Genomic DNA, 13945 nt, shown 5'->3' on the forward strand with positions numbered 1-13945 from the left:
AAAAAGCATGAGTGAGAGAGATTGGCTTAATATGAAGGTTAACCTATGAATCAAAGACCCCCAACACACTCTTGAAGCCCTTTTCTGTGTCCTGGTGCTTCTTCCAATTACAGGATTAAATTTCAATATTGCAGTGCCAAAAATATATGAACATTATAACATTACATCCAAAATACATTGTAGGATCCAAGCTGCGTCAGGTTCCCTGAAAATGAGCTCCAGCATGAGTCCAAAAGCTCAGAAGACAAAACTTCTGGTCCCGGTGACCGACCCAGATTGGATCCTGCAGCATTATCCTGGGACATGTATAGTCGCCAAAAATACGTTTATTGTGGTTTTAAAAAGAAAGAAAATTTTGATATTCCCATAGCTTCTCCCAGAGCCACAAACATCCAGTGTTCTGGCCCCATCCATGTAATTCAGCTCCACAAACTATGGTCCTAGAGTCCGTCCAAAAATGTCAAAAGTAACCCAAGCCAAGTGATGTGTTGTCACGAGTTTGACACCCTTGCTGTAGATAGATGGCAACAAAGGGTCAAATTTTCCTGTATCTCTTTGTTACCACCTAGTGGTAATCCATAGCTATCTTTCCATCATACTAGGATCTGGATCATAAGGTATTTTAATTTAAACAAAAAGGAAAAAAAACCTGACATGAAATTTTAAGACTTTTAATTTAACCCTTTGTGCAGTGCAATGAATGACAACCATATTTACCCAGATATTTTGGAAAATAATTTGTTGCTTTCTAGCCAGAATACTGGCTATCTGGAAATTACAGGTGCTATTGTCCAAAAATTAGAGTGGGCAAAAGTTACCAATCATGTTCTATATAAGGTTCAAAATGGGACCTTATAGGTATCTATAGGCTCAGTTTCCAATTGCTACGATTAGTTATTACGAGCCTGTCAATTAATTAAAATAGCTTTAGTATCCTGAAAAGAAGTCTTCCTCAATAACTGTTAGGTTTCTTTAAAGTTAATTCTTTTTTAACCAAAGAACTTAACAAAACCATTGGTGTCAAATGGTAACTTGAATGAAGCCAAATCATGTTCGGACATGCATAATACACCAACTTTGTTGACACCAAACAATTCTGGACTCTGGAAACCTTATGTATGCCATTGGCTGAAGTTTATGATAGTAGGATGCAAACTGTTGTCCAAAGCAGGGTGGGATATTATCCTTGTTTTTATTCATCTTCTTCTAAAATGGACAAAATTCAGTCTGGCCTAGTGAACCCATTTTTCTAATTCTCTCCCTGTGGAGACCATTATAAATACAGCAAGATTAATAATTAAAAGAATATTTCTCTGCACTCACCCCAAACAACATACCTTTATCCAGATCATAACTCTACACCAGGGGCCCTCAAACTATGGCCCATGGGCCGGATATGGCCCACCAAAGCCATTAATCCGGCCTGCGTGGCATCATGAGACTGCCACCTACCCACCAGGTGGCCTGGAGGCTGAGGAGGCCAAAAACGGGCCCGTCCTCCCCAGCCTCCAGAGAGAGAGACAAAGAGAGAGGGAGAGAGAGGGGGGGAGACGGAGAGAGAAACACACACATGCACACACAAGCAGAAATCCTTTACACCCCCCCCCCAGGCAGCCACATCCCTTCACTAATCTGCTCCCCCCCCCGGAGCATAACAAATTAAAGTGTAATTTGTGTGTATTTGTTTAATGGACTGCAAAATTGGCCACACCCATCCAACAGTCTGAGGGACCATGAATTGGCCCCGTTTAAAAAGTTTGAGGACCCCTGCTCCACACCATATACACCATAATCTTACATAACATATATTTCTTCTAGAGCCCCTGCTTTATACATCCACAAATTTATGTCCAGAATCTTCCTACCACTACTATTTATAGGTTTTGTTTAGCCTGAAATCTTACATCTCACCTGATCTTTTCCTCTCCATCACCCCAGCTGCTGTTGCTGCCGCTAGAGGACTGTTGTAACTCTGAATACTGTTGTGAGGTGAGTTGTCCTCCGATTTGCAAAATGTTGGAGAGTCAAGTGGTGCTGGACGGGGTATGTGCTTCTTTTTCTTCTTTGGGAGCTTTTGCTTCGCCATGGCCAATGAGTAATACATTCCAAAGTTGTTGACAATGACTGGAACAGGCATAGCAATGGTAAGAACACCAGCCAGGGCACAAAGAGCTCCCACCAACATACCTGACCAAGTTTTGGGATACATGTCTCCATAACCCAAAGTTGTCATGGTTACCACTGCCCACCAAAATCCAATGGGAATATTCTTAAAGTGGGTATGGTCACTACCACTAGGATCAGATGGCTTGGCACCAATCCTTTCGGCATAATAGATCATGGTAGCAAAAATCAAAACTCCTAAAGCCAGGAAGATGATGAGAAGGAGGAATTCATTGGTACTGGCCCGGAGTGTATGACCCAACACCCGAAGTCCCACAAAATGGCGGGTCAGCTTGAAGATCCGGAGGATTCTGACAAAACGAACTACCCTCAGGAAGCCCAGCACATCTCGTGCAGCTTTGGATGATAAGCCACTGAGTCCCACCTCTAAGTAGAAGGGTAGAATGGCTACGAAGTCAATGATGTTAAGAAGGTTCTTAATGAAGATCAATTTATCTGGACAGCAAACAATGCGCACCAGAAACTCCAGAGTGAACCACAGCACACAAACTCCTTCAATACAGGTGAGAATAGGCTCTGTCTCCATCTTTTTCATCACAACAATCTCAGTTGTGTTGCCCACTACTAGGGTCTCAGTCACATTGGTATCTATGATGAAGGCTTCATGTGTCTCCAGACAAAAAGTTGTGATGGATACCAAAATAAAAAAAAGTGAAGCAAAGGCAATGATCTGAAAAAGAAGGGAAAACATATACTCAAAGATTAAAAATAAACTATGGGAGAAGAAAAGCAACCTAAGAAACAAGATTACAAGTTTTAAAACTTTTATTCTCTACTTTTTTCATTTTAATCACTACAAAGAATAAAGAAGCATGCTTCATTTGAATCTAGGATAAGAAATAATCATTGAATGACTCCTTACACAGTTTATAGGACCCTCTTCTTCTCTTTCCTATGATCCATTGTAGACCATCAAATTTGAATATCCAGTTTTCAATCTACCCATCTATTAGAACTATTCATAGAATATTCTTCATTGACCAAGTGTGATCGGACGCACAAGGTAGTTATCACTGGTGCATAAGCTCTCGGTGTACATGCAACCAACAAAGTGATAAGTCATAAATCATAAGATACAAAAAACAAACGATTCATGTTCTAATTCTATATATTTTATTTTTACATTGGTTAGGCTCACTAAAGTGTGCAACAGTGATAGGAATAAAAATAAATATATTTGTACCCAGGTGTTATACACAAACTAGGCAAAGGAGATTCAGCTTCTCTTAATTCAGTTCAATTCTTTTGCAGCATGAAATTTGTCATCTCACAGTCAGCAATAAAATTTATTGGCAGATTTGGTTTTACCTTCTATCCCAAAGGTTAATCTAACACCTTCCCCTGATACTAACAATAAACAGAGAAATTCAATTGCCCAGCTGCGACTGATTACATTTGCTTGTGCTCCAGCCTCATTTATGTTCATTTTCCTCTGCAGATTAGTTTGCCAACAAAGGAAGGAATTAACGCTTATATGAATATGCAAGATAGCTACTTCTCTGCTTTATTTCATGAACAGTGGCAGAAAAGCTCTGACGGTTTGAAAGAATAAGACTATTGTTTACAATCATGTTCCTTATTTGTTAATCCAGGAGACTATTTGCTACCTATAATAGTTTTACTGATTTGCTACTAGTTGGAATTTTCATGTTACTTACAATAATAATCTAAAAATCTTTCATAATCAAGCCTACAACATGGGTTTTTTTGTGGGGGAGGGGACAGAACTTATATATCACTTATAAAATGTCATCATTTATCACTTAATGTATTTTCATTTTGCTTTTTTCTATATGTGTGCAAATATATTATGTTTGGGCATATAGTAAAACTAGTTAAATACCCAAGGGAGTTGCAGTTTGCCTCTCTGATCAAGAACCACCCACATCACATATCAAACAAGTTTTGAAAATGAAGAATTTCTAAAGGCAAACGCTGGTAACTATTTTTTTTTTTTAATTTGATTTATATGCCGCCCTTCTCCGGAGACTCAGGGCGGCTTACAATGTGCTAAGCAATAGCCTTCATCCTTTTTGTATATTTATACAAAGTCAGCTTATTTCCCCCACAACTGGGTCCTCAATTTACTTACCTTAGAAAGGATGGAAGGCTGAGTCAACCTTGAGCCTTGGTGAGATTCGAACCTGCAGTAATTGCAGGCAGCTGGTCTTAATAACCAGCTTAATAACAGGGTGCCTTAGACCACTGTACTACCAAGGCTCTTGGTTGAACAGAACTGTTTTATTCTATGTTATGGGACTAATTACCAATTTGTATTATTAGACAGAGTCACTGTTTTCTATCTACTCCCCACAATGATCTATTATATGACATCATAATCTATGGCTTATGATGACTAAGTCCCATTTCCAATTGTGCAATCAGTGATTATCAAATGCAAACTCTGTATCTAATCTGATTTTAAAACACCATTAAATACAGGATCTAACTCAACATGATCCATTGCACTGAGACTTTAAGAAAATAATGCTTAAACACACTTCCAAAAAAAAAATTTGTCCATTTCCTTAAATGTCATTTGACATTGAGCCTACTCAATGATACCCCCTTGATAGCATTTCCAGCCTGTTTTCTAAAGAAAAATTCTTGGCTGCAGCTCCTCAAAATGCAGGATATTTCAAAACCTGCATAACTGGGACAAATGTAAAAGTACAAGAATACACACACAAATATGCACCATTTTCATCAACCCACTAAAAAACCAGTCTACCAAACACTCTTACTGAATTACCAAGAGGTTGCAAAAGTCAAGGGATTTTCAATTCTCCTCTATGGCATTGGTTAACCTATAACCATTACAGTGGCATAGTGTGGAAATCAACTCAAAAGGTCATTAATATAACATAAACATATTAATATATGTTTTCTGGATGGACATGGTAATCTGAGCGTACAAGTGCAGAAAGGAATGCTAGTAACTTTACTTATCTCTGTACTATCTTTTCCTCCAAACTCCCACAAAAAAGCCTACTAAAAATAACCATAAAACAACTCATTCTTAACTGAGCATTCTTAAGCTCAATTCTTAAATTTGGAAACAAGCCACCCATTATATTTATATGATGCACTAAACCAGAATTATTATTTTTTTTTCTCTCCTTTAGTAAATACACTTATATAAAAGGACGGGTCAAAATAATTCTGCTAAGGTAACAGTACACTTCCATAAAAATATTTTAAATTTAAAATTAATTTAAAATCAGCAGCCCAAAAATAAACAGAATTTTGGCAAAACTTGTGTTTTAGTATTAGTAAAATACGTATCAGAAATAGTGGCAAAAATTGCCTTCCTTAACATTGTGATTTTTCTGTAATCATTTCCAAGAGATTCTTCCCCTTTCAGTGAAAAGAAAATAACTTGATATGAGATGATAGCATATTAGAGGTTCAATTTTCTTTCCTTCCCTGACCTCAAAACAAACAGCATTTGTAAATCAAAGCTCAATTCTTGAATCTGGAAACAAGCTACCCATTATATTTTTGTAACACACTAAACCAGATTTTTTTTCAAAATGAGCAATAACCACTTGTTCCTCCTGAAGTAGTACAACTAACACACCTTGGACAATAATTTGGCACGCTGCCTAATCCAGGGACTTTGATTTTTTCCTGTCAAAACAAGCTACCGAAAGCCAAATGAACAAGCCAGAGCCAGAGAGAGCACTGTAAACAAACACTGGATAGAGCTGTGATTTCTAAGCCACCTTTGTTTATAAGAGGAGACATAGCATACAATCAGACAAAGGTGCAATGGCCAGTCCTCATTAGCTGAAGAATTCTGGTATAAATTGGTCCTATAAATTCAATAATTTACTTGTCCCTTTCTGAACCAATGGGGGCTTGTTGATAGCCTTCCTATTTAGCTCCAGTACAGTGTAATATTACAGTGATCAATTTAGAACGTTATCAATTTAATTTAATTTAATTTAATTTAAAGGTGGAACAAAGATTCAAAGGAGTGCTTTCCTGAAGGGTTTCAATCACTCCAAAAGACATTGTAAATGGTCCCCTCACTTCTAGGCATGACATGATGTGAAACAAGGTGGGCAAAAGTTGCCTGTCATGCTCTATACGAGGTTCAAAATGGGACCTTTGTAGCAGGGATAGGTTCTATTTACCTTTACTACCAGTTCGCAATGGGAGCGCGCATGTGCAGATCGTTCCTTATGACATCCAGGCGGGTGGCCGGAGCCTCCCACCGCTTTTACTACCGGTTCTCAAAAACCGGACAGAACTGGGAGCAAACCACCACTGCTTTGTAGGTATCTTTAGGAGAAATGCTGTTTCAATTGCTATAAAAAGTTATTACTAGCCTGTCAATTAATTAAAATAGCTTTAGTTTCCTTAAACTCATTTCATTTTGCTTTAGAGCCCCCTTCTGCCTTCTCCTATCAAATTTTCAATCCTGTCCTTCATGATTCTAGCTGGGTGGCTTCTGCAAAGACTATCTGCAGTGGCAGCTGAAGAAGACCAGCCTCTTCCTCCAATAGCAATAGCACTTAGTCTTATATACCACTTCACAGGGCTTTACAGCCTTCTCTAAGCGGTTTACAGAGTCAGCATATTGTCCCCAACAATCTGCCATTTGCCTCCTCTTTCAACAAAAACTACAAAGGACCCATCACTCACATACAAACTGCTTATCAAAAACTTTGGCGAGTAATTAAGAGGTGGCAAATGGTACACCCCGCACAAAAGAAGATGTAATCGATCCACAGCTCCCTGTTCTTTTGAACTATCTACTAAAAACTTTGTGTGCCAAAGGACTAGTCTAAGTGTCTTATGTGGTGGGTAGTCCCAAAACCTGGAAGCAATAATGGAGAAGCTTCATCCCACATCATGGCTCACAACAGTTCCATGGACACCCAAACTGCTTGCATGAGACAAATGAGACTATTTGCTTATTATTATAATAACCCAATGGCATAAATTATCCAAGTCAATTCATGTAGGCTTTCTAACTTACAAATAAACAATGAAACTACCACTACCCATGGTGTGCTGGACATCTAGCAAATCAGTCTTGTAAAAAAAATATGAATTGTGTTACAGAGGTGCTTTTGAACTAAAGAGAAAAGTTGGTCAGAATTGATGTAATAGTTGCCCACTCTCCATTATGAACTTAGAAAGGGACGGTTAGTGTAGTCAAACACACTGCAACTTTGAAATCATTGTGGAATATTGTTTTTAACTTTCTTGAAGAAATATAACTGTACATTTGTGTATATATTTAAAATGAGTGGTATTATGTATATGAGTCTTAACTGTTTCTGTTTAATCCAGCTATATGTTGCCTTTCTATTTCAGTAGATAAGAATAACTACACTACATAATATTAAAGAGTTTTAAAATCAAAGATTTTAAACCAAAATTAAAGAATGGTAAAACTCTGATAACAAAAATAAAATAAAAATAAAGCCTTCTTCAAGTCAAGCCTTCTTCTCAAAAAGTATCAAAATTGCACTAGATTACTAGAAGCAGTCCTACCTGCTGGGACCATAACCAACTCATATAATCTAGGATTAGGAGCAAACTGTGCAAATTAGAAATCATGTCCCCAAGCAGAATGGAGCCTGGACACTTTTCTTACCAAAAGTAACATTGCTCCTTTGCTCTCAAATCATTCCATAGATCCGTGATGATGAAGCTATGGCACGGGTGCCACAGGTGGCATGCGGAGCCGTATCTGTGGGCATGCGAGTGTTGCCCTAACTCAGCTCCAGCACGCATTTGCGCACCAGCCACCTGATTTTCAGCCCCTCCAGGCCACCGGAAATCAGGAAACAGGCTGTTTCCAGCCTCCAGAGGGCATTCGGGGGGATGGGGAAGGCAGTTTTTCACTTTCCCCAGGCTCCTAGAAAGCCTCTGGAGCCTGGGGAGGGAAAAAAATGGGCCTACCGGGCCAAAAGTGGAGAGAGCGTGGGGGGGGGTCACACATTGAATGGACAGGGCACATTGAATTATGGGTGTGGGTACACACACGCACAAACCCCCCACGCTTCCCCCACTTTTGGCAAGCGACGGCAAAAAGGTTAGCCATCACTGCCATAGATAATCAATTTTTACTGAAATATAAGACATTTATATGGTCCATTCAACAAACTACAATTAAGCAAATCATGTATGAATCAGATGTGTACCAGTCTGTTGCAATGATTCTCCATTACAGAACTCATCCTTGGAGTTCTGGTATCACAACCATCAAGGATACCTATGAGGAGGAAAGTCCGAGATGTCTCTCATGCTGAAATTCTGAAATCCTCCACACACTTGCTCCTATATCTACACAAACAGCGAGGTTTCTAACAATGAGAGTCCTACTTGCATGTTGATATACATGATGGAAGAATAGAATGACGTTTGTTGCTCTCTTTTCTGTGGTCTGCCTATCTTGGTTGCTTGTCCTGGATACCAAAGATATGCCTTAAGTTCCTGTTCTCGGCCATTTTCCACTACTGGGCTTCCATCAACTCCCTATGCGGCTCCTTATGATTAAGGACAGCTGTTTCCTTCACTGATGCTTTTTCCCCTCACCAGAAAGGGTTTGTTTGCCTTGCTAGGAGGATGAGAGTGTTTTTCTCCTCATGGCCAGTTTGGAGAAACTACCCCACAATCAGGATTACGATGGAGACTTCTTGAGATTCTGTCTGGCAGGTTATATTATGCCCTCTGTGGTTTTACTGCAATGCTTTTCAAACTTGGCAACATTAAGATCAACTAACTGGGAAATTCTGACAGTTGGAAGTCCAGTATCTTAATGTTGGCAAGTTTGAAAAACAGTGCCCTACAGCAGGGGTCCCAGCACCGGTCCACGGCATGCCAGAAACTGGTCCGCGCAAACAAGCGAAGCCCCATCTGCAGGATGCAGGCAGCACGTGAAACCACACGCACTCTGGACTGTTGAAAAACCTCTCTCCATGGAACTGGTCCCTGGTGCCCAAAAGGTTGGGGGCTACTGCCCTACAGGAAGATGAAGAGAGGTGGGAGTCAACAAAATGGCTGTTGTGTAATGAGGGATGGATGGAAGGCAGACGACTGTAGTGAATTTATGAACAAATAGATATATTTTGGGGATGAAGCTGTCACAACATGTTCACATGACTTTCCTTTACAATAGAACTTCTTAGGAAAAAGGGTTTTTCTGCACTAGCTAATTATAAAAGCACTTTGCAAGATATCCCATTCATGTTTTATTCACTGTTTAAACATTCTTTTTGAATTCAGTACTGATATTAGAATAGGTACTTGATAAACGTTGAGATAACTTTGCTGATTTTTTTTCTAGTTTTTTTTTTTTTAATCCTTATCATAGTTGGAAAGAAGCCTGGAAATGAAGAAGAATTGAACCTCAATTGCCAACTGTTATCAATTCTTTTAGAGTGCAGTGGAATCAACCAGGATAGACTGGTCAGATGTTAATATATATTTTGTTTCCTTTAATTGAGGCAATATTGGATGCTCTTATGTAATGGCTCTGTGCCCTGGAAATCCATGTTTCTTTCCAAATTCTTTATCTGACCTTGGCATTAGATCACTTATTTTTATCTTCTCCAACAGGTTGAAATATTTTCCTAATTAATAACACTGATTCTTTCCTTTAAAAAAAGAAAAAGATTTAAAAAGGTAGTTAGCTACTGAGGGAAAACTGAACAGAAATAGCCCTGTTTTCATGGATTCATAACAAGCTGGAAGGAGGCTGTCCTCACTCTCCATTTGCTAGATACCGGTGATCCTTATTAGCAAAATTGTTTATTTCTCACCTATGATCAACTTTTTATCACCTGGCCATGAAGAATAATCAGAGTTGTTGTTTTTTTCCTTAAGTAAGCAAGATTCAACCAAAGGTGATACAGAAAAACCCAGAAGATGATTTTCAATAAATCTGTTTATATCTTCTGATCAACAGTAATTTGGAAATCTAAGACTTTTGAGACTTAAATAGTTATAAATTCTATTTAAAACTAATCTTTTGGGGATATGAATGCCTAAATTGTCTGAATTTAGGTGAAAGAAAATATTTTGGATAAATTTTATTGGCACTTCCCAGTTAACCCTCCCTATGGAATACACATTTTGAAGTGAACTTTATGAGAAGCAAAACTATTTATTTATTTATTTATTGTTTCGATTTATATGCCGCCCTTCTCCGGAGACTCAGGGCAGCTTACAATGCGTTAAGCAATAGCCTTCATACTTTTGTATATACCTGCTTAGTAGGGCTTTCGCCCCCCCTCCAAGCGGTGTTCTTTTTTTATACAAAGTCAGCTTATTGCCCCCACAATCCGGGTCCTCATTTTACCTACTTTGAAAGGACGGAAAGCTGAGTCAACCTTGAGCCTGGTGAGATTTGAACTTTCAGTAACTGCAGGCAGCTAGTGCTACTTAACAGCACTTTAGTCTGCTGCACCACCAAGGCTCTTATCCTCTGGTTCAGAGTTTACACTTTTAAATCTTACTATGTTCTTCATCCAAGTGTTATACACAAGATGGAAAGCTCAGAAATATATGGCAAGAATGTATTTATACCATGTGACAAGAAATTCATTACTGGAGGCTTTCAAAAAGAGATTGGACAATCATTTGTCCAAAATTATATAGGGTCTCCAGCTTGAGCAGGGGTTGGACTAAAAGACCTCCAAGGTCTCTTCCAATCGCGTTATTCTATGTTCTAAAACATATATGTGGATATTTGTTTCTTGAATGTAAAAAGTATGCTTGTATCGCAAAAGTAAACTTAAAAAAAAAAAGGAACAGCAAAGAAGAGTGGACATTGTCCATTACTAATTTATATGGGCTTGATTGGGAATAAAAATGATATATTTCTATTAAAATGCACAAAGTTTCTTTTTAAAAAGGGAAACAGAATCTCTATAGAAGACTAATACAGGGATTTCTATCAGACCTCAATTTGTACCAGCAAGGTATTGCTGATTTGTTTGCATGTTATTTATTTATTTATTTATTTATTTATTGATTGATTGATTGATTGATTGATTGATTGATTGATTGATTCAATTTATATGCCACCCTTCTCCGGAGACTCAGGGCGGCTTACAATGCGTTAAGCAATAGCCTTCATACTTTTGTATATACCTGCTTAGTAGGGTTTTCGGCCAGCCCCTAAGCGGTGTTCCTTTTTATACAAAGTCAGCTTATTGCCCCCACAATCCGGGTCCTCATTTTACCTACCTCGGAAGGATGGAAGGCTGAGTCAACCTTGAGCCTGGTGAGATTTGAACTTGCAGTAATTGCAGGCAGCTGGTGTTACTTAACAGCGCTTTAGTCTGCTGCGCCACCAAGGCTCTTATTGAAAATATTAAGGGTAAATTAATTCAGATATGGGAAAACGACAGGAAAACATCACATAGCAGAATAGAATGAAAAATACAGGACAAAAGTAAGTCTAGTAAGTTTCTTTGATGTTTATTGTGTGGGTGTATGTGTACATAAACATGCAGACACAACAGAAATTTAATTGCTTGGACAAATGAAATCTTTCTTGATGGAGCCCGTTGGATGTCTCACAGCTTAGGAGGAAATTTTCTGTACCAAACTTAATTCAGAGTACAGAAATTAACTACCTAATTTCAATGGAAAAATCGTTTTCCTGTTATTATTCTTTAATAATGGAGAATTAGAAATGTCTAACTAATACCAAGGGATCGACCAGTACTATCCCTCTTCTGAGGTACACTACATCTTATACCACTAGTAAATTCAGAGCACCTGGCAATCCTGCAGCTAGAAAAATAGAATATACAAAGGGAGGGGATCTAATTAGGCTTTCTCCAAACTCTGTCTAATGTTGGATTCAACGGGAGGAAAAAAACTCTGTTCCAAGGGTGTGCTGGTAAGCAGATTTTTCCAAACCTCCAAAGAGACCCCTAAATATAAGCTCTGTTCTCGTCTGCAGAGAGTACCTGTGTGCAGTACTGATAAATAACGGGAACATAAAACAGCTAAGTCTTCACCATGCACAATAAAAAACACATACACAATGAAAAAGAGCAAGACATGTTACCTGTATCAGAAACGGCAAATAAAGGGGAAAGTAAGAGAAGAGAAGCAGCAGTAGAGCAAGCAGGGGTCACTCTCAAGTGAAGAACTACACTGAAAACTTTGAGAGCTTGAAATGTAAAGCAACTACAGTAGTAAATCTGCAAAGAAACATACTGAGGGAGCGGGGAGGGCTTTTTTGTTTTGCCTGCCCCCATACCCAAGTGATTAATTCAATCTTCCCCAATCAGATATGCTACAATACAGTGCCTGGTCACTGGTATTGTTGCCTGGGAATGATGGGACTTGTAGTCCTACATATCAGAAGGGCATCCAATTGTATCCTAGGCATTAGAAGTGGGGCATATACCTACCCACCTACCCATCCACCCTAGGAAACCAGCTCTTCCTGCCCTCTCTTACAGACTCACCCGGGCTGCCTTTGATGAATAGGGATCCTCAAAAAGTGCCCACATCTTAGGCTGCCAGTTCCGGCAACAGCCACTTCCTCCTCCTCCTGAGGCCCCAGGAGGCCTATCCTCCATGCCCAGGTGTTGAAGGGTCATCTCCCGGGCCCCTTCATCTTCAGTCTCTTCCCCAGCCAGCCCGCTACCAGGCTCAGGGCTCTCGAAGATATCCAGGGCTTCCTCCGCATCCCGGTGCTGCCGATAAGTCATCCAGCAGCAAGGCTCCACATCAGTCTCGTCAATGCCCCAGTAGGTCAGCTCCTCTTCAAAGAGGGGCCCACAGATGTCCGCCGGGCAGTGTAGTTTGCCCGTGCGGTAGTAGTTCAAGACGTAAGAGAAAATGCCTGGGTGGCGGTCAAAGAAAAACTCATTGCTTTTCCCATCAAAGTCAAAATTGCTCTGGGCATCGGGATCTGCCAGCCAGGCCAGGCGGGTCCCAGGCAGGGTACGCAAAGTGCTCTTGTAGGTCTCATGCCGGGTGCCGCCCACGTTGATCGTGATCTTGTCGGACTCTTCTCCTTTGCCCATCTCTTCCTTCAGGCATGTTTTGGAGGGTGGCTTATTCCCTGATTTGCGCCCTCGGTAAGATGAGACACACACGGAGCTGATCATAGATTAGGTTAGGTGGGCCAGAAGTGCTTCTGATAACCCTTTTCCTTCTGGTCCAGAAGCAGGGGGGGGAGGGGGGAAGAAGCAGAGAGAGGCCCTGCCCCAGTCTCGTGCCCTGGTGAGATGGTGTCGGCTGGAACGCCCGCCGTTATTTTTGGGGGGAGGAAAGGAAGTCTCCTCAAGCCCTCCCAACCCCCAGCGAGGAGCTGCAACAAGTGCCTCGGTGAGCCGGGAGCAAAGCCCCGACGTGGAAGGAAACGGCCCTGTCTGGCCAACCAAGATAGCAGAAGGATTTAGATCTCCTGTTGGGCGGGCTGGAAGCAAACGGCCACAGACCTGAAGCGGCGGGGCGGACAATTCATCCAGGGCACAGGCTCCTTGGCCAAGCGAAAAGGAACCGGAGAACCAAACACCACCAGAAGAGATTCCTAGGAGAAACGCCTCTTGTGCTTTCCGCCGCCGGTTGCTGAAGAGCCCCGTCTTGCAAAGTCGAGAAGAGAAGCTCGACGTGACTTTCCAAGGCGATTTTAAACTTCGGAAGACCTCCTCGGGTAAACACGCTTCTCTCTCTCCCACGCACCGCCCGAGATACGCAACCAATTCGCCGGGTCTCGCCTTTGCCTCCCCCTCGTTCCCAAACCCCCCCCCCCCGCCTTTCCCTTCCAGGC

At 40.6% G+C, this 13945-nt stretch overlaps 1 protein-coding gene across 1 annotated transcript in view; it reads right to left on the minus strand.

Moving 5' to 3' along the window:
- KCNC4 (potassium voltage-gated channel subfamily C member 4) overlaps positions 1 to 13340 on the minus strand; it is a 34617-nt gene extending 21277 nt beyond the window's left edge. Inside the window, exons 1-2 of the mRNA XM_070939652.1 lie at positions 12633 to 13340; positions 1912 to 2854 (exon numbers count right to left, since the gene is read on the minus strand). Coding sequence (XP_070795753.1) covers positions 1912 to 2854; positions 12633 to 13280 — 1591 coding nt within the window. The 5' untranslated portion in view covers positions 13281 to 13340. The remainder of the gene's footprint in view (positions 1 to 1911; positions 2855 to 12632) is intronic.
- Between the last annotated feature and the right edge of the window lie 605 nt (positions 13341 to 13945).

The sequence above is a fragment of the Pituophis catenifer genome, unplaced genomic scaffold (assembly GCF_029215685.1).
Source record: "Pituophis catenifer annectens isolate HBS135680 unplaced genomic scaffold, rPitCat1.0.hap2 SCAF_3, whole genome shotgun sequence".
NCBI lineage: Eukaryota > Metazoa > Chordata > Lepidosauria > Squamata > Colubridae > Pituophis > Pituophis catenifer.